Here is a 23,119-nt window from a genome sequence, read left to right on the forward strand (position 1 = left end):
TAGCAGATGTAAGCTATTATTGATATATATGGAATAGATAAACAAGCTCCTATCTTCTGTGTTCCTATAGCACAGAGAACTATATTCAGTATCCTATGATAAACCATAATGGAAAAGAATATTAAAAAAAAAAAAGAAAAGTAGGGAATTCCCTGGCAGCCCAGTTGTTAGGACTCTGCTTTTACTGCCAAGGGCACATGTTCAATCCCTGGCTGGGGAACTAAGATCCTGCAAGTTGCGCAGCAAGGCCAAAAAAAAAAAAAGGATATATATGTATAGCTGAATCACTTTGCTATACAGCTAATTCATTCATTCATTCATTGCTGTACAGCATATTGAGAAAAAAATTAGGGCCTCTAAATTAAGTGTGCGGCCTGGGCGGGGCCGAGTGGTGGGCGGAGCCTAGAATGGGAAACGGGAGGGGCCACATGGGCGTTAGGCGGGGTCTGGGAGATCCCGGGCCTCAGGCTGGACGCGCTGGCTGGTTCCACCTGGAAGCCGTTGTCATGGTGGCCCCGGTAGTGTACTTGGTGGCGGCGGCTCTGCTTGTCGGCCTTATCCTCTTCCTGACTCGCAGCCGGAGCCGGATGGTAGCAGGTAGGAGATGTCGCCACGCCATGGCCGGTGGGGCCGCGCGTTCTCTGACTCCGGAGCCTCTGTAGGCCGTCGAGCCGCGACTCCTGCGCATGCGCCGGCTTGCCTGGCTGGGCTGACGAGATAGCCGCGCCTTTCGCGGCAGGCAGGCTGCGCGCATGCGCATACGTGCGCGAAGGGGGATCAGCGGGGAGCCGCAGAGCAGGATTGCGGCTCGGGGACAGAGTAGCAGGGTACCTACGCCTTTCTCCTGGCCCCAAAAGAGAGCCTTGCCTCATCTCTCCCCTCGCCCCTTGGCACTGCAGAAGGGCCAGGCCCTGACGGGCACTCACATCCGTCATCCGGGCAGCCCTTCTCTGCGCCAGTTGGGGGATCCACAGGGGTTTCCCATCCCTCCCAGGCTGGCTCCAGAGCAGCTGACGAGGAGGGGGAACCTAAGTTTTCTACCTACCCACGAGCTGAACAGAGCATGAGGTGGCTCCAGGAAGCTCTCTCCTTCACTCACAAGAATACCCATGTGGCCATGCACCTTCCTCCTTGTTTTGCACCCCGCCCGGAAGTCCATGTCATCCTCCAGGGCACAGAACAGATACACCTGTCATCCTCCATCCTGCCCCCCTCCCCATCATTTCTTATCAGCATATGGGTTTGTGTATATGTCTCTCCCCCTCCTTGGACCCACAAGCTACTTAAGAGCATCTGTGGGGGCGGGGGCGGGCACAGAGAAGCTGAGGTAAGGCAAATAACCAACAAATCTTCCTGAGAGGAGAGACTCAGCCCTCGGGTGTGCTCTCTGATTGGGGTGCCAGATAAAACCATGGCAGGTGGTGTTAGGCAACAGATAAATGCAGTCCTGCCGTGGGCATTCAGATGAGGTCTGGAGAGGTCAAGGTGGGCTTCCTAGAGGAGGTAGAGCTTCAGCTCCATCTTGCAGGGTGGTAGTTTCCTGACAGGTCACCTGGAAAAGTGGGTCCTTGGGAGGAAAGAGATAAGCAGCACAGGTGGGAGGGATGGGGTGATCTTGCTGCATAGGACCAAGGTCTGGGTTTAGGTTATGAAGGCCTCCACAGTCAGGCTGAGAAATTGGGACTTTGTGCTGTGGGCAGCGGGAGCCTGGAGGAAGTTGAGCAGAGGAGGGTGAGGCTTCCAGGACGCTGTTCCCCCTGCCATGAGGTGGTTTGGGCTGCCGGACAGAATCATGGTTCTTCTCTTCCCTACAGCTGTCCAAGAGCCTTTGCACAATGAGGAGGAGGCAGTAGTAGCAGGCCGAGTGGCCCAGCCTCAGCCCCTGGAGCCCGAGGAGCAGAGAACTGGGGGCAGGCCCCGGCGCCGCAGGGACCTGGACAGCCGCCTGCAGGCCCAGCGTCGAGCCCAGCGGGTGGCCTGGGCAGAAGTAGTTGAGAATGAGGGGGAGGCCGTCATCCCAGGTGAGAGGGGCCCAGCCTGGTGGAGAAAGGGCCTGGGTTAGAGGGTGAGGGGACCCTCAAAGCTGGGCAGAAGAGTGGGGTGTGAAGCCATAGTGTGGGAGGGATATCTGGGAGCCATAGGATATAGTTAGGGGAGACTTAGGATCCAGCCTTTGCTCCCGGGGACTAGCAGCTCTGGACCCCGATCCCTATTCCATTGAGCCAACCCCCTCTTCCTTCATTTTGGCTCTCAGTGTCCAAACAGGAGGGCAGGAGTCTTTTATTTATTTATTTATTATTTTTGTCTGCACTGGGTCTTCATTGCTGCGTGCGGGCTTTCTGTAGTTGTGGCGAGCGGGGGCTACTCTTCGTTGTGGTGCTCGGGCTCATTGCGGTGGCTTCTCTTGTTGCAGAACAAGGGCTCTAGGCACATGGGCTTCAGTAGTGGCGGCACGTGGACTCAGTAGTTGTGACTCATGGGCTCTAGAGTGCAGGCTCAGTAGTTGCGGCACACGGGCGTAGTTGCTCTGGATGTGTGGGATCTTCCCAGACTAGGGATCTAACCTGTGTTCCCTGCATTGGCAGACGGATTCTTAACCACTGCACCACCAGGGAAGTCCAAGGGCAGGAGTCTTTAGATTGACCTAGAGAGTTTTTCAGTCCACTCCTTTTTTTATTATTATTATTTTTTTGCGGTACGCGGGCCTCTCACTGTTGTGGCCTCTCCCGTTGCGGAGCACAGGCTCCGGACGCGCAGGCTCAGCGGCCATGGCTCATGGGCCCAGCCGCTCCGGGGCATGTGGGATCTTCCCGGACCGGGGCACGAACCCGTGTCCCCTGCATCGGCAGGTGGACTCTCAACCACTGCACCACCAGGGAAGCCCAGTCCACTCCTTCTATTCCAGCACTCTCCTTGTGTGGGTACACTCATTTCCTGAGGGCTTAACCCTTGGGTTAGAGTGCTTTCTTTATGGCTATGCAGATCTAAAGTTATCATCTGTTTTCTTGCCCCATGGTTCCCTCCCTTCTCCCCCACACCTAACACACGCCCCCCCAGATGAATATCTGCGTGGCAGAGGCCTCTAGAGGGCAGAGCTGGGCTAGTGGTATTTGCAAGTGAGTGGAAGGAGACCCCCCATAAGGAGAGGTACAAGGGGTAGGGTGGACCCATCATCATCAGTCCTCCGTGGCCAGGACCTGAAGTGTCCTTCTCTGACCATACTCAGCCCAAGAGGAAGAAGACATCGAGAAGCCAGTGGAAACTCACCTGTTAGGGAAAATTGGAGCTAAGAAACTGCGGAAGCTGGAGGAGAAACAAGCACGAAAAGCCCAGCGTGAGGCAAGCAGGAGGGATGGGGTGCAGCTCTGAGAAGTGGGAAAGAGTCTTCTAAATGGCAGACCCTCCCCTCGAGGCTCTTTGCATGCTGGGCTGGTATTTGATGCTCGCCTGTCTCTGTCTCCTGCAACGTTGGTCTGTGGCCAGGACTTGCCTGGCCTGGCCTGTTTGGGAGGTGGGCAAACTCTAGCTGGGGGTGGAGATGTGCCCCCCATGAAGGCCTTTCTCCAGGCAGAGGAGGCTGAGCGTGAGGAGAGGAAACGCCTTGAGTCGCAGCGTGAGGCAGAGTGGAAAAAGGAGGAGGAGCGGCTTCGCTTGGAGGAAGAAGAGAAGGTGAGCCAGGCCCCCGATGCTGACTTCTGACAGCTGCCCAGGCAGCCTTGATACCCATGCCGCTTCCCAACACCTCCAGCCTAGAAGAGGGGCCTTGAGCCAGGTGCAGGCCCTGGTTTATTTGGTCCCTGAGCTCTAGGCACAGCCTCTGTAAAGCTGCTGCTGAAAAGTGAGCCTGAGACTGAAATTTGTGCATGTGATTTAATGGACACACCTAAAGCATTTGAAGAACATTGAGGCAGAGTGGCTAAAGCAGGGTAAGGAAGAAGGAAAGGGGTCAGAGAGGTAAGGTGGCAGAGGGGGGGTTCTGGATCCTAAGGATCTTGAGGCTGTTAAAGGGCATTGTAAGAGATGGTGGATTGTATCTGTACCAGGTTCTGTTTGGGGCCTGGCATAGAGAAGATGCTCAGGGAAGGGAGGCCACTGCAGTAAGGGTGGTGAATCAACCTTTGTTTGCCAGGTGCTTCCTTCCTTCTGAGAATCAGATGCTGAAGAAAGGCAACATCACAAAGATGTGGGGTATATAGGGTGAGAGCCAGGGCTGCCCAGCTGGGAAGACCCCATAGCGTGGTGCCTTTGGCCTCTACTGGCCCTATTGTCCAGGGACACTGGATGGCAGGAAGCCTGGCTATGGGTGCTATAGCAGATGGGCTGGAACACAGCAGAGGGGAGGCATTAGTTGAGAGAGTTTTTTACCTTTCTGAATATTGAACTTAATAATGCACCTTAAATATTCTGGGACTCTTCTCCCCTGCACCCCAGATTCCCTTATTATTAACATCATACCTTACTGTGGTATATTTCTCACAACTAATATTAATACATTATTATTAAGTGAATTTGGCACATTATTGGGATTTCATTAGCTTTTCCCAAATATCCTTTTTCTTTCCCAGGGTTCCATCCAGGATACCACATTACACTTAGTTGTCATATCTCCTTAGGTTCCTCTGGCTTGTGACAGTTTCTCAGACTTTCTTTGCTTTTGATGATCTTGACAGTTCTGTGACCTGTTGGGCAAGTATTTTGTAAAATGTCTCTCTGTTTGCGTTTGGCTTATGTTATTGTCACGGTTAGACTGGGGGTTATAGATTTCTGGGAGGAAGACCGGAGGTGAAGTGTCATCCTCACCACAACATAGCAAGGGTACATGTTATCAACTTGACTTATCACTAGTATGTTAACCTTGATCACCTGGCTAAGGTTATATTTGCCAGATTTCTCCATTTCCCATGCTTCTTTGGAAACAAGTCACTGCACAGCCCACACTTAATGGGTAGGGAGCTATGCTCCACCTTCTTAAGAGGAGAGTACTTACATAAAGTATTTGGAATTCTTTTGTACAGATTTATCTTTTCTTCTTTATTTATTCAGTTGTTTTATCTTTTTAAAGCAATTTAAAATTTTTTTTTCTTTTTTTAATTAATTTATTTTTTGGCTGCATTGGGTCTTCATTGCAGTGCACAGTCTTCTCATTGCGGTGGCTTCTCTTGTTGTGGAGCACAGGCCCTAGAGCGCACAGGCTTCAGTAGTTGCGGCACATGGGCTCAGTAGTTGTGGCTTGTGGGCTGTAGAACACAGGCTCGGTAGTTGTGGCGCATGGGCTTAGTTGCTCCACGGCATGTGGCATCTTCCCGGACCAGGGCTCGAACCCATGTCCCCTGCATTGGCAGGCGGATTCTTAACCACTATGCCACCAGGGAAGTCCCCAATTGTTTATTTGTATCCACATGGACTTATGGATATTTATTTCAACTTTGTATTATAATCCAAATGCTATCATTTTTTTTTTTCCCGCCACGCCACGTGGCTTGTGGGATCTTAGTGCCCCAACCAGGGATTGAACCTGGGCCCTCAGCAGTGAAAGTGCGAAGTCCTAACCACTGGGCCGCCAGGGAAGTCCCATCCAGTGCTATCTTATTTACTTTTTTGCTTAGATTGTTCCAGCTTTGGCCACTGGGAGCTCTTTTAGTTGGCTCCTGTGTACCTTTGACATACCCTTATTGTTTAGTTTTTTTTAAGTACTTTCTTACTTTTGACACTGCAGAGTGCTCCAGGCTCATCTTGTATATTCCGTGTCCCAGCTTTAGCTTCATGTTTAAAATAGATCGTTCTGAGAATTCTGGAAAATGGGTTGATTTGGGGCGAGACTGTTGCAGTACGTTGTGCTGGTGATAGAATGACATGGGTGGATCAAGTTTTCCAGAAGTTAAAGAAAGAAGTGGTAGATGGGGCCTCATTTCTGACCAGGGCATATGGCCAGATGGTTGTGTGATTCACTGAGCCAGGGGCCCAGGAGGAGTACCAGATGTGTGGGGAGTAGATCACAGGGTCTTTCTGGGACATAATCAATTTGAGGTGCCTGTGAGACAGCCCAGTGGGTGCGCCACTTGGGCAGTCGTGCGTTTGCAAGGAGAGATTTGGGTGGGGATACAACTGTGGCAGCCACTGACAAGGACAGCATATTGATGCTGTGGGCATGGTGAGGTGGCCCAGAGAGTGAAGGAGAAAGAAGGGACAGGGCTGAGTGATGGAGGAGGCGGGAAGAATGGCCCAAGGAACAGGAGGAAATCCAGGAGAGGGTAGGGTCTGGATGCCAAGGGAGGGAAGAAAGGATGGTTGCCTCTGCCCCAGGCCACTGAGAAGACAGGGGTATGAGGCCTGATGGTTGTCCTTTGGCTTTTGTGGTTGGAGGACATGGGTGAGACCATAGCAGGACTTGTTTTGGTAGAGCTGAGTATGCAGAAGCCAGATTGGAGTGGGCTGGAGGGATGGCTGATTGGTGGGAAAGGGAAACTGGGTGTTTGTTCACGAAGTTTGGACGTGACAGGACAGGAAGTGGGAGGGGAGGTGACTGGAGGATATTATGGGGGGGTTCATGGCAGGATTTTCAGGGAAAGGGGAGCTGAGCAGCATTCATCTGGGAGGTGATGGAACTGATTGAGAAGAGGGATCCTGCTGTTCAGCTTAGGGGCCAGAGGGATCAAGGTCTTAAAGGAGCTCTGTCCCTGAGAAAGGGCTGGTCTGGATGCTCTGCTGCCCTGTGGGGGCAGCAGAGACCAGAACAGGATAGGGTGGGCACTCACCCCAAAATATCTGACTCTTGCCTCTTCTGTGTCCACAGGAGGAGGAGGAGAGGAAAGCCCGGGAGGAGCAGGCCCAGCGGGAGCATGAAGAGTATCTGAAACTGAAGGAGGCCTTCGTGGTGGAGGAAGAGGGTGTGGGCGAGACCATGACTGAGGAGCAGGTGGGCCCACTGCCCCTAGGAAACCCCTCCCTGTGCCCAAAAAGACGAGCCACCCTGTCCCAGACACCCCGCTGCTCCTCACCTGCCTCCCCAGTCAGACAGTGAGTGGCGGGTGGGCATCAGGATCAGCAGGCTCTAGCGGCTGAGACCTTGTCTTTGGGAGAAGTGGCGCCTCGATCCCCACACCACAGGAGGCTCTACTGCTTACGCAGGTGGTTGGACAGGCACACAGGCAGGGCAGGCAGGTGGCACTCAGATGGGCAGGTGTGTAGGCATAGACCCTGTGGCCCCTGCCAGGGGGATACTCACCTTGATTTCTCTGCTCCTCTAGTCCCACAGCTTCCTGGCCGAGTTCATCAACTACATTAAGGTAAGAAGCCACAGAGCAGAACCTGGGTGTCAGCTGCCTGCTTCTTGTGTGCATGTTGGATGCATCTTCAGGGCCTGGAGGGAGTAGGCCTGAGCGGGGGCTGCAGGCGTTTCACTCAAGCTCGTGCAGGAGTGGGCAGGTGGAAAAAGAGAGGCTGAGCTGCTGGGCTCCTGGCCAGGAGAGTCCCTTCTCCTCTGACCCCAAAGGTGGAGAAGGACCTGGTCTGTGTGGGAGGTGCGAGTCTATGATCGCTTCCTCACGCTTAGGGTTTGACAGTTTCCCTGCTCTTTAGACCCCATGCTCAGTGAGTCTCTGTGTTTTCAAGTTTCTTCATGCGTGTTTTCTGCCAGTTCTGTCATACTGAGGCTCTACTGAGGTGAAACAAGTATCCCCTGCCATGTGTTCCCAACCAGTAACTTGGGTCTTCCGGGGGATATAGGATGATGTTTCCTTTGGAACCTGGGACAGGGCAGCAGGTGTGCCCCCTTCTGTCTACAGCTGTAGCGCAGGCCTCCCGGATACTGCTCCGGGTTGCGTTGCATAAGCACGTCCTGCTCTGCTTTGCTGCTAAGCAACTTCTCCTCTCCCACAAAGGATGCGATGAGGGGAGAGGTTTTCAAGTGCAGCTCAGGGGTGCAGAGGCGGCTGAGGGAAGGAATGCAGAGGGAGCAGAGGCGGTGGTGGGAGTGGTAACCAGGGGTGCCAAGGAGCCGGGGGCTTGCTAACCCTCCCCCACCTCTCCCAGAAGAGAGCAGGGTTTAGACACCTCCCAGCCGGCGAGGGGCTAGGCTCACAGCTGGGGGCCAGGGCTCCCGAGAGGGAGAAGGCTCCCTCAGACTGCCGCCATTCCCCTCTCATGGAGCCCATTCTCCACCCTGGCACACTTGATTGAGGGCTGCAACCCTGGGAAGGGTATCTCACACTTTCCTGCTGCTGTTTGGAGCTCACTGTCCCCACCTACCCAGTGGGCAGCAATGTAGTCTGAGTCTCTCCTCCAGGAAGCCCTCCTTCATCAGCTTCAGGTCCCCCTCTCCAAGGCAGAGGCCTGAGAAAAGGTACCCAGGGAAGTGCCAGCCCTCGCTCTCAGCACCTCTCTGGAGGGGCCATTTTCTGGGGGTTCTCCAAACTGTTTTGGAGTTTAGAAGTCTCTCCAGCCTGTGCTAGCTGATTCTCCCAGAGCTGCTGTCTGCAGGGAGAAGGAGAACTTCCAAAATTCAGCCTGCCCGCCTTCCTCTTGGCTCCAAGGGGATGGGCCCTTTCGTCTTAGGGTTTCAGAACTGGAGGGACATTTCTGTGAGCAGCAGTTATGTGCACAGGCATAGCTTGCTCTTGTTACTCCACTCTTCTTTCTGACTGAGGCTGGGTTGGTTGGTTTGTTTTTCCAAACATACTTTTGGCCCCAGCAGCCCCTCAGGCCAGGTTTTCAGGGACCACCTGGGGTGACTCCATATTCTCACTCTGAGCTGTCGCTTGGAGCCCAGCACCCACTCTCTGCTTTGTAGGTAAAGGCCGGCTGGCCAGGTCACCTTGTGCTTGCCCACACTCTGGCCCAACTGCCACTCACTTGCCTCCCTGCTTACATATTCGTTTTGGCATTTCAAACAGTCACATGCCATCTGCAGCTGGGGCGGTATCACCGTGTCACTCCTACCCCAGCTCATTTGCTATGGAAGACTCACAGAAACGCAAAAGACCGCCTTCTCTCAAGTCATATGCCGTCTGTTTGCGGGGGAGGCGGGGGCAGGTGCATGCGTAGGATCCAGCAGTGGACCCTCAGCTGCATCCCTGGGAAATAACCTTTCTCCTGAGGATGTGAGGGAGGCACGTGGCACATGGCTATGTGTGGAAAGCACTGAGCAGTGTTATCAACAGTTATGTTAAGGGGGGGCTCATACAGTGTGAAGAGGATGGGTAAAAAGAAGTATGGGCGTGTCAGGGTTGTGGTACTCTCCAGGCCAGGGGGGCATTGAGCAAAGGCGAGGCAAGAATGAGCTTCTACCGAGGCCCTGGCTTATTGGGGCCTTTTATCTGCTCTGTTCTTCTCCATGTTCTTACACTCCTCCTGGCGGGGCTGTGAGCTATGTCTTTTTCAACATTGCTTCCCCAGCACCTTCTCAGTACCTTGTCCTGGCAGGTTCTCAGCAAATACAAGTTCTAGAAAAAGTTTTTTTAAATAGCTTTTGGTGACTGTCACCCCTCCCCTTCATCTCTATGGTGCTTCCCCTTCCAACCTGCCCAAGATGTTAGAAAGATACGTCTGATTGCAGAGGAGAAGGTGGCAGCTGTGCTTGGTTCTCCACTTGTGAGTCTTTCTCAGGGTGGTCTTCAGTCCAGGAGCCTGGGGGACAGGTGGTAGTTTTGGGCAGGTCTCTGCCCACAAGCAAGGGAATGAGAGAGGTTATGAATGTGTGTGTCTCTCCATATGGGTAGTTGGGAGAGTGCGTGAGTAGTGTGTGAAGGGAGCAAGGCTCTCCCATAGGAATCTGCACAGTGTTTATCCAGCCACCCAGAGCAGATCGGATCAGAATGCCAACTTCAGAGGGTTCCAGTGCTGAGAAGGATTTGCCCAAGCTCAGCCTCACTCCCTTTCCTCCTTTTGTTTGTAGCAGTCCAAGGTCGTGCTCTTGGAAGACCTGGCTTCCCAGGTGGGCCTGCGGACTCAGGTAAGCCCTACAAGGTAGCCTGTTACATGGAGTGTGGCCGTGGGGTCTGTGTGGCTGTAAGAGAGGGCCTGCCCTAAAGATGGAAAGTCTTGATGCCCCTTCCACCCTGCCCGCAACCAAGAATGAGTAGAGTGTAGTAATCTCTTGGCACCCCAGGAATCCTGCCTTTCTAACTAGTTGGAAAACAGGCAGGGAGAAAAAAGAAAAATGTCTAAACCCCATCACTCTTAGCAGCCCAAATCCAGTTACCTTGACAGCTGTCTTACAACAGTCTATACCAGCCTTCTCGGCCAGATGTCACCAACGATTCTCCCCTGGTTGGAAGAGAGACTCTCTCAGGGGTCCTGCAGGGTCCCAGGACCAGAGCCCTTTCTCTCTGGGTCCCTCCAAAGGAGAAACATGGAGTCACATTGCAGGGTGGCCATGAGAAGGAGAGGAGGAGATTTGGCTATGGTGGGAGGGAGGTTGCGAGTGCCTTTTCTGGGGATGGCAGCACCCATCTCTGCTCTGAGAACTGTTCTCCTCATAGGACACCATAAACCGCATCCAGGACCTGCTGACTGAGGGAACTCTTACAGGTGAGAGGATAAGAATCAGTCATTACGGGCCCTGGCCTTGGGGAGTATCTAGCCATGTGGGGCTGCAGGGACTTATTGCAGAGGTAGGATGACCACCCCGGGTTGGGGGAGCAGTGTACTGAGGAGGGGGATGCAGTTACAAGGAGGACGTGCTAAGGCCTGGGGATGGCTTTGAGTGACGAGGACAGGCAAGGAAGCCTGATTTGACTCACCTAGTCAAGATTGGATACAGCCAGGAAAGGCCAAGTAGACAGGCAGGAGGGGTGGGTGGGTGGGCATCCTCAGGTCAGGTGGGGAGGGCTCAGCCCCACAACCTGCATGTCCCCACAGGTGTGATTGACGACCGGGGCAAGTTCATCTACATAACCCCGGAGGAACTGGCTGCCATGGCTAACTTCATCCGACAGCGGGGCCGGGTATCCATCACCGAGCTTGCCCAGGCCAGCAACTCCCTCATCGCCTGGGGCCGGGAGCCCCCTGCCCAGGTCCCAGCCTGACCTAGCCCTTCCCTCTTGGACTCAGAGCTGGCATGGTCTAGCTGGCTATACATCTTTATCCCTCCCTTCCATCCTGGGGCAGTGATGGAGTGTGGCCAGGCAGTTATAGATTAAAGGTCTATGAGCACTGGTGAGCTTGGTGTGGCTTGGTGTGGCAGAAGGGGTGCTAGGTGAGCAGATGAAAATCTCAGCCTCAGAATATATCTTGGGAGTGGGGGTGGGGTCCTTTGGAGGCAGATACAAGTTCTGTTCTTATCAAGCATGCATTCATCCATTCATTCAATAAAAAGCGTTTACTCTGTTCCTTTGTGTCCTGCAAGCCCAGCCCCCAAGGCCTGGATGAGGTCTTACTCCTCCTCCCCTACTTTACCAGAGCCAAAGTGGGAATCCTCTTGGGCCACATCTCCCTGAACTGAGGAAGGAGTTCTCACCATGAGAGCCCTTAGGAAGAAGAGTTAATGAGAAGTGCCAAGGATAGAGTCCTAGGGAACATCAGCCTTAAGAGGGACGGAAGGGAGGTCAGGGAGGAGAGAGGCTGGGCCAGCTGCTTGTGGGACAGGGAGAAGAAAGGGGAAGACCTGTGTGAGCTGGATAGAATTGTGCAGTGGAGGGACATTGCTTCATATAGTACCTCACATGAATTCAGCTCTACATCCTTGACAAAAAGTTTGAATGGTGTGGGTGATTCCACCCACTGGTGGATGTGAGGACCATATGCTCGAGAGTGGGTTGAGATGGGAGATGTGTGTCTCCTGTAGGGTCAGCACTCTGGTTCCTGTGAGCTGTTCATGGCATGAACTTCCTGCTGTGCTGAGGGTGAGGCATCTGTTCAAATGTGTATTTTTTATGCAAGATGGCCCCTAAACACAACCACCTACTTCCTCTAGTGCCTGGTGGAGGAGGGCAGCTTTCTGTTCTGGTCTAGGAGGAAACGGTCTGTGTAGATGGTCATGGGGAGACAGGACATCAGGCTCCCAGAACAGAGCCTTCCTGAGGGATTGTCAAGGGTGATTTTGACTCATTTGATGCCATAAGCATAGACTATAGAACCTAAATTCCAAATAAGGCATAACTCTGCTACTTCTATCAGCGATAGACACTTGAAGTCACCTGGAGCTGGGAAGGGCCACATGCATTGTTTGGAAGGCCATCTGGGAGCCCACAGCCTAGTAAGAAGGAAGACATAGACATAGATAACCGCAGTAAGAGATAGAAAGATAAAATTCCAAAGAGAAAAGAAGAGCTTACAGTTAGAGCAGTGGTTCTCAGCCCTGGTTGCTCGTTAGAATCACCTGGGGAGTTCACCGCAGTCTCGTGCCAGGCTGCACCCTGGACCAGTTCAATCAGAATCTCTGGGGTTGGGGTCCAGGGAACATAAGTAAGAGATTACAATGTGTAGCCGAGGTTGAGAGCCAGCGAAGGAAGTGAGGGTGGGGTGGAAAGGCAGGCTGTAAAGTTGCAAGTAATTAAAATCCCCAGTGGAAGGAGCTTCTCTGGAAGAGCAAGACAGTAGCTCCAGGTCTCTTCCATCCTTTCCCTCAACCATCCTCAGCCACTGCCATCCACGTAGCAAGATGACTATGGCGGCCCAAGCCGCCACATTCTACCTTCAGGACACTGCCCACAGACCTGGAGTAAGAAAAGGGCACAACCCTTCCTCATATCCCAGAAGGCTTCTAAGACTCTGGGATAGGGCTTCCCTGGTGGCGCAGTGGTTGAGAGTCTGCCTGCCGATGCAGGGGACACGGGTTCGTGCCCCGGTCCGGGAAGATCCCACATACCGCAGAGCGGCTGGGCCCGTGAGCCATGGCCGTTGAGCCTGCGTGTCCGGAGCCTGTGCTCCGCAATGGGAGAGGCCACAACAGTGAGAGGCCCGCGTACCGCAAAAAAAAAAAAAAAAAAAAAAAAGACTCTGGGATATGAGGACTTCCTGGCAGTCCAGGACTTAGAAGGCTTCTAAGTCCCAGGGGCTTAGTGTAGAGGGGGAAAACCTATAACCCTCTGTGCATTATTTAGTAATCAATCTACTAGTCTAATAAAAGTATCAAATGAATAGTTCTTCAGATAGTAAGCGATTAACATTTTTCTAAATATGTACAAACTGTTTTAACAACTAATAAATGAAAACTTTCAGGTTTAACCACTTAGACAAATTTTCAAGTGTTTAAGCATTAATTATTACTTAAATATTTCTAAGCATTTAAACTCCCCAAATTAGTACAGTTGACCCTTGAACAACACAGTGGGTTGGGAGCACTGGCCCTCTGCACAGGCAAATATCTGCGTATAAGTTATGGCTGGCTTTCTATACGGAAGTTCCTCCCTATCTGTGATTCTGCACCTGCGGATTCAACCAACCACAGATTGTGCTGTACTGTAGTATTTACTGCTGAAAAAAATCTGCGTGTAAGTGGATCCAAGCAGTTCAAACCCATGTTGCTCAAGGGTCAGCTGTATATGAAATTATTTTAAATACTTTTATACCTTAAAAAGTTGACCAGACACACATGGTATCATAGCGATTACATTACTGATCTGTACATGTCATGCTAAAACTGATTATAAACATTTAAATACCATGGATTTCCATTTGCTTATTCACTAACTCCATTTTTATTTTTATTTTTTCCTGAGGGTACAGTTTTTACTTATCCTGGAGCACCAGGGTGGTTTTTTCAGGTGGCTGAGAATATAAATGACTGAAGGATGGTGATTCAGAACCAGGGACCTATCTGAGTCCTCAGCCTGTTGTGTGGCTCCTCTTTCACAGATTTCCCCCTTCCATCAGGAACTCTAGACTGATGGCTTCAACCAATCAGATAAGTTTTGATTTTTGTAACCCCTAAATTACACAGTGCTTGTTGTGCTAGTTCTAGGTGCCTTATCCTCACAGCCCAGCCCAACAGGTCTATTTTGAAAGCACTTTGCTCCCAATAGAGTCCAGTGTGGTTCAGTTAGTTTCTATCACTACTTTTTTTTTTTTTTGGCCGCACCGCACAGCATGCAGGATCTTAGTTCCCCGACCACGGATTGAACCCGTGTACCCCTGCAGTGGAAGCACAGATTCTTAACCGCTGGACTGCCAGGAAGTCCTACAACTTTTCTTTTTAAGGCACCTTCAAGGTATATTGACAAGCAGAGGTTGGAGAGCCATATAATAAACTTGTCTTATCAAAATGGTTGTTTACAAAATTGGTCAAGAGTTGGAAAATTATTAAATACTAAGTATGAGGCAGGATGCTAAGCACCCCAGGGAATCACAGTAAACAAAACATGTCCCCATCCACAAGTGGGGGCAGGGCAATGCTATTAATATAGCAGGGATACCACCCATCATTCAGCCAACAGGTGCACGGCCTGTAATTACAAGGTGAGGCCTTTTGGGCTGAGGAGAAGCCAGGTGTGCAGAATGTAAAGGTTTGTGGTTCACTGAGGGGCATGGAGTGTTGGGTGGAGGAAAGGAAAAGGTGGGGGCAAAGGTGAGACAGGGTGGAAAGGGAGCTTGGGACTCAGCTGGGAAGGGTGGTAAATACTGAGCCCAGAGATTTGGGCTGTATTTAGTGAAGTGTCAGGGGGATGCTTAATTAGTGTTTTAAATCACTAACTCATTTCTTAAGCCTTCTTCGCAATCTCCATATCCCACAAATCTTTATTACTCTATCACCTCCTCCCTCCACGCCCCCGTTGTACTGTTGGAGGGCACTGCAGCAAGCCTTCACAAGTGCATGCCCCAGACACCTCCAGTCCTAAGCCCTGGCCCCAAGATTGGAGACAACTATTCTACCAATGCTGTGTTTTTCAAAATTTTTTGACAGTATCTCTTACTAAGAAATCCGTTTTACATCATGTGTGTGTGCATATATAGAGATAATGAACAGGCTAAAGTTTCACAGTAATCCTTTGCTTATCATGGTTTGATGCATGTTGATATTTGTTTCTCTATTCTTTTTTTTTGGCTGCCCCGAGCAGCCTGCGGGGTCTCAGTTCCCCAACCAGGGACCGAACCCGGGCCATGGCAGTGAAAGCGCAGAATCCCAACCACTAGACCACCAGGGAACTCCCTGTTTCTCTAACCCACTCACAGATCTCGACCTACAGTTTGAAAAACAGGGTTCTAAGGAGCCTGTTCCTTTTGTATTGACAGGGCAGTATGAGTGAAGAGTTGTGTATCATACATAACTTTTAGTAGTCACAGAATTGTACCAAAAGCAATGTAGACTATAGTGGGGACATTGAAAAGAATTTTTTTGCTTGGTTTATTCTGACACCATATATAATTTTTGACTGGTTAATGCAGCATTTGATTACTCGTTACAGGTAAGTGTGTAAAGGAACCTCATAAGAGAACCTACCAAATACTGATACTGTAACACTAAACTTGTTTAAATATATCCCTTTATATAACCTGCTAGATTTACTCTGACCAATTTTAGTCACTTTAACTTTCTTATATGATTTTACAACTTGACTTAAATTTCTAACATGATACAAAAAACGCATCCATAATAATAATAATTACACCAAAACTAAAACCAGTAATGTTATGACTGTATCGTAACTGAGTAACTGAGATAAATACTTCTGTTGTTTTATTTTCCTTTATTCCTCATCAATGAGGTAAGTCAAGTCACTTTTTTGTTGAGCTAAACCTCATAGTAGCTGTGTAGACACACGCTTCATGTCTAGTTTGACAGTTGTCTTGATGCCTTTTTAGTTTGTGTGTATTGGACACATGGGAAATGTGGGCCCCCAAGGCAGGTTATAAAAGTTTCATTTAACCACCAGTGTACCTATCTGTAATGATAATGTACAGAGTTTACAGAAAAGACTTTCTGCTGGACAAATTTACCCCAGATTTTATAAAAATTAAATCTGGTAACATTTTTGGAGTTTGCAAGTTTCCATAAGATTGATTAGAGGTTTGGGCATGACCATAATTTCCATGATGCAATAATAATTTAAAATATTATTTTGCTTGGGGCTTTAAGAAGGACCAACATGCTTCACAAATAGAGGTGAGTGCATAAAACTCACCTGAGATGGCAGATGGGGTGGTGACTTGTATTCCTTTTTACCTTGTTTCTAAATATCTTGCAGTGAGGTTTATATAATATAGGTACAGATAAGTCTGTTTGTTAGTATTATATAAACAAAGCATCAATTATGTAAAAACAGAAAAGAAAAATGTTACAGAAAAGAAAAATTCCTGGGGAACATAAAGCCATCTCTGTCTTAGGTAAAATGTGCCATTAGTAAAGAATAGTGGTAAAAAAGAGAATATAGTCTAATAATGTTTTTGTATTTTTCCTTTAAAATTTTTTTCATGGGCCGTGTGTGTGTGTGTGTGTGTGTGTGTGTGTGTGAACATCAGCAGTTTGTAAAACACCCCAGCATGCTTGGGTCATCAACATTTCACTTATAGTTTTATATTGGTCTAGATAACCCCCAAGACTTTTACTGGTCATTCCTAAGAATTTTTGTCCCAATTAGGGAGGCTTTTATTTCCTTTATTTATAAAACAAGCTGGAAGAAGCTTTAGTACAAACATCCAAACTTTAGCATGGATTTAAGTGCCTGCTCCTCAATTTGGCATCTGGAGATAACTGCCCAGTCATCCCAGAGAAGAAGCCCCTAATTCCCTTCTGGATAACTTGGTGGGTAGGACGCCCAAAGGATCACAACAGCCTGCTAATTTGATAGGTTTTCATTTGCATCTCTTCAATATCAGCTGAAGATGTTTACAACTGCTTATTAGCCATTTGTATTCTGTGAATGATATATTTCTATCTTTTACCCATTTATCTATAGACCCAGGGTTTTTGTGGTTTCATTCATCATTCAGCAAATGAATGTTGAGTGTCTGTTATGTGCTTGCATTAGTTTTCTAGTGATGCTGTAACAAATTACCACAAACTTAGTGTTGTAAAACAACACAAATTTATTATCTTGTAGTTATGTAGAAGTCCAACACAGGTCTTACTGGGCTAAAATCAAGGTGGGCTATGTTTCTTTCTGGAGGCTCTTCTCCATCTTCAAGAGACCACCCATATTTCCATGGCCCCCATCCTCCATCTGCAAAGCAAGCTACGTTGTATCTCTTTAACCATACTTCCATAATCACATCTCCCTCCCCGTCCCCCCGCAATCCACCACCGACTTCCTCTTCCATTTTTTTAAAAAAATATTTATTTATTTGGATGTGCTGTGTCTTAGTTATGGCATGCAGGATATTCACTGCCGTGTGCAGGATCCTTAGTTGGGGCATGTGGGATCTAGTTCCCTGACCAGGGTTCGAACCCAGGCTTCCTGCATTGAGAGTGTTGAGTCTTAGCCACTGGACCACCAGGAAAATCCCCCTCTTCCATTTTTAAGTACCCTTGTGATTACATGGAGCCCACTTGGATAATCTCCCAATTTTAAAGTTATTAGAAAACTTAATTCTATCTACATCTTAATTCTCCTTTGCCATGTAACCTAACATAGTCACGGGTCCTGGGAATTAGGACTTGGACATCTTTGGAAGGCCATTATTCTGTTTACCAGAGTATTAAGATGGAAATATGGAATTTTAAAAAAGGATCCTGTCTACATAGGTGCTACAAGCTAGTGGGGAAGACAGGTGATTAATCAATCACACAATTTTCTTCTTTTGTCTCATTTGTCAGATTTTGGCATTAAGATTATTCTACCTTTATAAATTAGAGAGCTTTCCTTTATTGTTAATTTTATTGAAGTATAAAAAAGTTAATTTTATTAAAGTATAAAAAAGTTGATTTAAAAAAGTGTTAATTTCTGCTGTACAAAGTGACTCAGTTATACATACATATTTTCTTTTTCATATACTTTTCCATGATGGTTTATCACAGGATATTGAATATAGTTCCCTGTGCTGCACAGCAGGACCTTGTTTATTATTCCTATATATAATACTTTGCATCTGCTAATCACAAATTCCCAATCCTTCTCCTCCTCAACCCCCCTTCCCCTTGGCAACCACAAGTCTGTTCTCTATGTCTGTGAGTCTGTTTTTGTTTCGTAGATATGTCCATGTGTGTCGTATTTTAGATTCCATATAAAAATATCATATGGTATTTGTCTTTCTCTTTCTGATTTACTGAGCTTAGTATGATAATCTCTAGGTCCATAGAGCTTTTCCTCTTTTCCTATGATTTAGAATGACCTGTTTATAGATAGGTAGAACTCAGCCATAAAACAACCTAGGGCCAGTGCCATTTAAAAGGGTAGACCTTTGGGACTTCCCTGGTGGTCCAGTGGTTAAGACTCTACACTTCCACTGCAGAGGGCACAGGTTCGATCCCTGGTTGGGGAACCAGATCCCACATGCCACGTGGTGTGGCCAAAAAAAAAAAAAAAGTAGATTTTTTTTTTTTTTTTTTTTTTTGTGGTACGCGGGCCTCTCACTGCTGTGACCTTTCCCGCTGCGGAGCACAGGCTCCAGACGCGCAGGCCCAGTGGCCATGGCTCACGGGCCCAGCCGCTCCGCGGCATGTGGGATCCTCCCGGACCGGGGCAGGAACCCGCGTCCCCTGCATCAGCAGGTGGACTCCCACCCACTGCGCCACCAGGGAAGCCCCAAAAGGTAGATTTTTAACAATGCTAATTCTTTTTGTAGTTATTGATCTTATTAAAAACTATAATGTTTTAATGTTTAACCATTTTTCTGTCTGGAAGCTTTAGTGCAATAAAACAAAACATTGAAAAAGAAAAGCTCATTTTGTTATAGATAAAATGATTGCATCCTAGGAACCTCTTTCATACTTCAGGCTTGCTTCCCTCCCCTCCAGGTCTGTAACTTGAGTGCACTTCTTCAGCAAGATCTTCTATCTTATTCAGAATTGGGATCCCCTGCAGTCTCAACTTCTCCTTAGTACTTACCACTTTCTAATTCCCTATATATTTTACTTATTGTCTCCTCCCACTAGAATGCAAACTCCATTGGGGCAGGGATTTTTGAGCAAATATTTAATATCTAATAGTCTGTCTAAATTTTCAGAGCTTACTCACCTGTTTATTCTTGCAAGCAAACTTCTTTACCTTAAAAAAATATTTTTTTACAAAAGTAACACATGCTTGTTTTAAAAAGTGCAAACATTACCAAAGTGCCTAGAGTCCTCTCTTCTGTCATACTCCCTGAAATCCCACCATCTCAAGGTAGCCACTGTTAATAGTTTGGTATGTATCTTTCCAGACTTTTCTATGCGTGTACATATATATTCTTTAAAAAATAATAGAAAAATTAGAGTATAGTGTGTATACATGTGATTCTGCCACTTGCTTTTTTGGACTTGCATTGCATTGGTTGCATTGTTATTCACTTGACCAATCTTCTCTTAGCAGACTGATGTATTTAGGTTTAAAAAAACTTTTTTTTTTTTACTATTACACCATTATGTCAATGACTGTCTTTGTACATCTGTCATATTATTTGTGATGGTATTTCTTCCAGAAATGGAATTGTTGGGTCCGAGGATATACACATTTATCATTTTAATAAATTACCCAATTGTCCTCCCAAAAGGTTGAACCAATTTATACTCTCAAAAATATTTTGTGGGGATTCCCTGGTGGCTCAGTGGTTAAGAATCTGCCTGCCAGTGCAGGGGGACACGGGTTCTATCCCTGGTCCTGGAAGATCCCACAATCCGCGGAGCAGCTAAGCCCGTGTGCCACAACTACCGAGCTCGTGCTTTAGAGCCCGTGCAGAAGCACTGCAATGAGAAGCCCATGCACCGCAACAAAGAGTAGCCCCCGCTCACGGCAACTAGAGAATGCCGGCGCACAGCAATGAAGACCCAACGCAGCCAAAAAAAAAAAAAAAACACTTTGTGATTTTCTATTTCCCTACATCCTCACCAACGTGGGTTTTTAATTCTTGTTAGCCTGATATACTCTTTTCTTTGGCTGTGCCTCACGGCTTGCGGGATCTTAGTTCCCGGGCCCTTGGCGGTGAAAATGAGAAGTCCTAACCACTGGACTGCCAGGGAATTCCCTGTTAGTCTGATATACTCTTGTTTTAATTACTTACTCTTCACCCCATTGGTGAGGCAGAGATTCCCTCCTTAGGGTTATGGGGATGGCCAAACACAATACCTGACACTGAGCAGGTGAGATTGACAGCACATATACTCACAGCCCAGGGGAGGAGAACACCACAAGCCACCCAGGGCCACACAGGTGTTGCACTCAGGAATACAGTGAACAGCCAGGGACTGTGGGAGGCAGACTTTGTAGCAGCAAGAGGGTGAGTGCCCACTGGTTCCTGCAGGGGATCTGATTCGCTTGTTTGAATAAATCTGAGGGCCGGCAGAGAACTGAAACCCACTACAATACTCAGAGATAAGCAGAAACTGCACCTCATCCATTTGATAAGGAGGATTGTTTGACTAGGGCAACTTTCAGTTAGGCCATTTGAGGCCCTCTAGATTTTTGTCAAGAAAGCACAAAATATTGAATCTTAATTTCAACCATTCCTGGTTAATTATGAGGGTTCTTTGGGGTATTGATTTTTGAATGACTTTTTGGCCTCTATTATGATGATTGTTTTTCTCATTTAACACACTCATGGATTATTAAGTTCATATACAATAATATTTAATTTTATTTCCTTGATTTGTATTTAGGATTTTTTTCCCCCTCTGAACTGATAAGTATGACTGGCTTGTAGTTCTCCTTTCTGATCCTCCTTTATTGCGAATTGTAGCTTCATAAAATGAAATATTTACCATTTTTGGTTTTCTGCGCTCTGATACAGACTTATAGGGTGAGGATTATCTGTTCACTGAAAGTTTGAGAGAATTCTTCCATTAAACCATCTGGGCCTAGAGCCTGTTTTGGACATCTTTCTTGGATAATATTTTCAACATCTTTCTTATTTTTATAATTTTATTTCCCAGAAAATTGTCCACATTATCAAGGTTTTCATATGCATTAGAACAGAGCCAGATATGGTTATTCTCTTATTTTCTTGGTGCTCTTAAGATGCAAAACCACATTCTCCATGACATAAGAACAGAGAACTATAAAGAGAGATTAAGTTGAGATCAAGACAGAGGTGGGTAGAAAATGGCTAAAATGAAAGGAAAATAAACAGAATGAGATATTTTATTAGAGAAAACAGCGTATCTTTGACTCTGAAGAAAATTAAATCAGTGATGTTGAAAAAACAAAAACAAAAAACTTGAGATAGTGTCTCCAGGATTCAGAGAAAAGGGACAAAGAGATTTCATTGACAATGGCAATCCAACGTGATAATTTTAGGGGAGAAAAATATCCAAAACAATCTGTTCATAGAATGGACAAGAAAGAACATAGAAGAAAACTTTTCTCAGTTGAAAAGAAGACCTTTTTTGTTTCTGTAAAAGTAACAGAAAAATGCCTATACTGAGAATTATACTGGCAAAATGTTTGAATTTTGAGGGTAAGGAAAAATCCCAACAAGCACCAGGTGAGTTGCTTGCCTAAGAGACCAGCCCAGGGACTCCCCTGGTGGTCCAGCAGTTAGGGCTCCACGCTCCCAATGCAGGGGACTGAGGGCTCCATCCCTGGTCAGGGAACTAGATCCTGCATGCCGCAACTAAAAGAAGCCCGCATGCCACAACTAAAAAAAGATCTGGCATGCCCCAAAGATCCTGCTTGCTGCAACTAAGACCCGCCACAGCCAAATAAATACATAAATATTAAAAATAATAATAATAAAAGAGACCAGCCCAGCTTTGTTACCTTTTTTTTTTGAGCTATAATTGACATATAACATTATATTAGTTTCAGGTGTACTTGCTACCATTTTAAGAGCCAAAAGAATGGGATAAGGACAAGAGAGTCTTGATGGGGATAGTTTGAGATTCAAGAATTCTATAAATAGTCAAGCCACCATGTGTGTAAAGACAGTAGAAAGGCATTCTCACCTAGGGCAAAAGACTTAGAAAAAGGTAACATCCCAGAGTTCTCCTTGAAATCACCAGTCAAGTGGGAGATGAGTCTGAATGAGGAACAGAAAAATTATTGCATAAAAAACTGGCAGTGACATTGTTACTAATTAAACGAAGGGTTTGCAAAAGCCAAAAACGATTGAAAAAGAGGATTTTTTGACTTTAAAAAAAAAATTGTAAAAACAAAAGCTGGGTCTAGGGCTTCCCTGGTGGCGCAGTGGTTGAGAGTCTGCCTGCTGATGCAGGGGATACGGGTTCGTGCCCTGGTCCAGGAAGATCCCACATGCCGCGGAGCGGCTGCTCCCGTGAGCCATGGCCGCTGAGCCTGTGCGTCCGGAGCCTGTGCTCCGCAACGGGAGAGGACACAACAGTGAGAGTCCCGCGTACCGCAAAAAAAAAAAAAAAAGTTGGGTCTATCATCCTAGATTAAGTGGACAGATAAAAGTAAGTGTGAGGGCAGCAGGCCAAGAGATGGAAATTTCTCATTACACAAGGAGGAACATAAAAATAAATGATTTGTCATTGACTTTAATAATTTGTGAAATATAAACTGCATTTTTATTTGATAAAGGCAACAACCAGGAGAATTAAAAACAGGCTTTCTGCATTGCAAATCACTATAGCAAATAAAAGCAAATATGGAAAAATTCAGAAAACAGGAAATAGCCAGAAATAAAAACCATAAAATAAGATGACAGATGACCAAACAAGTCATCTGTTAACAGTAGAGCTACAATGGGTTAAATGCCAGCCGGAGTGGAGACGCTGCAGTTTTTAGGACAGACACTTTGTGCCTCCAGGCTCTTGCTAATTCTGAACCCTAGGCCTGGCTTGCTTGTCTACCCTGTTCAAGGCTAAGGCCTCACTTCCAGACAGACTTCTTCCTCCCGGCAGTCCTCCCGGGCCACCAGGGGCGGAATGAGCACTCTTCTCACAGACCTGGCAAGCGCGTGCGAAGCTGGTGCTCCAGATCTGAGACGAACCACCTTACTCCCTCTCACTCCGAAGGGCCGGGCATCCTGCCAGTTTCGGCCCACAGGGTGAAGCAGTCAAACCCTGCTCGATTGTAATGTTATGTCTTTTTCCTTGTCACCCGCCTTTTCCCCCACGACGGTGATCCTCCGCGACAATCAAGTTTCAAACCGG

General features: G+C 47.6%; 1 protein-coding gene across 1 annotated transcript; it reads left to right on the forward strand.

The window, feature by feature from the left end:
* Positions 1-400: 400 nt before the first annotated feature.
* DDRGK1 (DDRGK domain containing 1) lies at positions 401-11,327 on the forward strand. The gene is made up of 9 exons (XM_022592869.3): positions 401-597; positions 1,815-2,021; positions 3,227-3,339; positions 3,568-3,669; positions 6,794-6,916; positions 7,248-7,286; positions 9,893-9,949; positions 10,479-10,527; positions 10,858-11,327. Exons 1-9 carry the CDS (start codon positions 408-410, stop codon positions 11,022-11,024), a joined length of 1,047 nt encoding a protein of 348 aa, XP_022448577.1. The 5' UTR covers positions 401-407; the 3' UTR covers positions 11,025-11,327.
* Positions 11,328-23,119: the final 11,792 nt, after the last annotated feature.

This window comes from Delphinapterus leucas, chromosome 15 (genome assembly GCF_059928025.1).
Source record: "Delphinapterus leucas isolate spDelLeu-1000000601 "Yukka" chromosome 15, BTC_Dleu_Yukka2, whole genome shotgun sequence".
Taxonomy (NCBI): domain Eukaryota; kingdom Metazoa; phylum Chordata; class Mammalia; order Artiodactyla; family Monodontidae; genus Delphinapterus; species Delphinapterus leucas.

What these genes read in the sequence shown, in the direction of transcription:
- DDRGK1 (XM_022592869.3), top strand. Translation starts at nt 408, where the DNA reads ATGGGAAACGGGAGGGGCCACATGGGCGTTAGGCGGGGTCTGGGAGAT. An exon ending in CACGAAAAGCCCAGCGTGAG is followed by an intron (nt 3,340 to 3,567) that starts GCAAGCAGGAGG and finishes GCCTTTCTCCAG; the next exon opens with GCAGAGGAGGCTGAGCGTGA. An exon ending in AGACCATGACTGAGGAGCAG is followed by an intron (nt 6,917 to 7,247) that starts GTGGGCCCACTG and finishes CTGCTCCTCTAG; the next exon opens with TCCCACAGCTTCCTGGCCGA.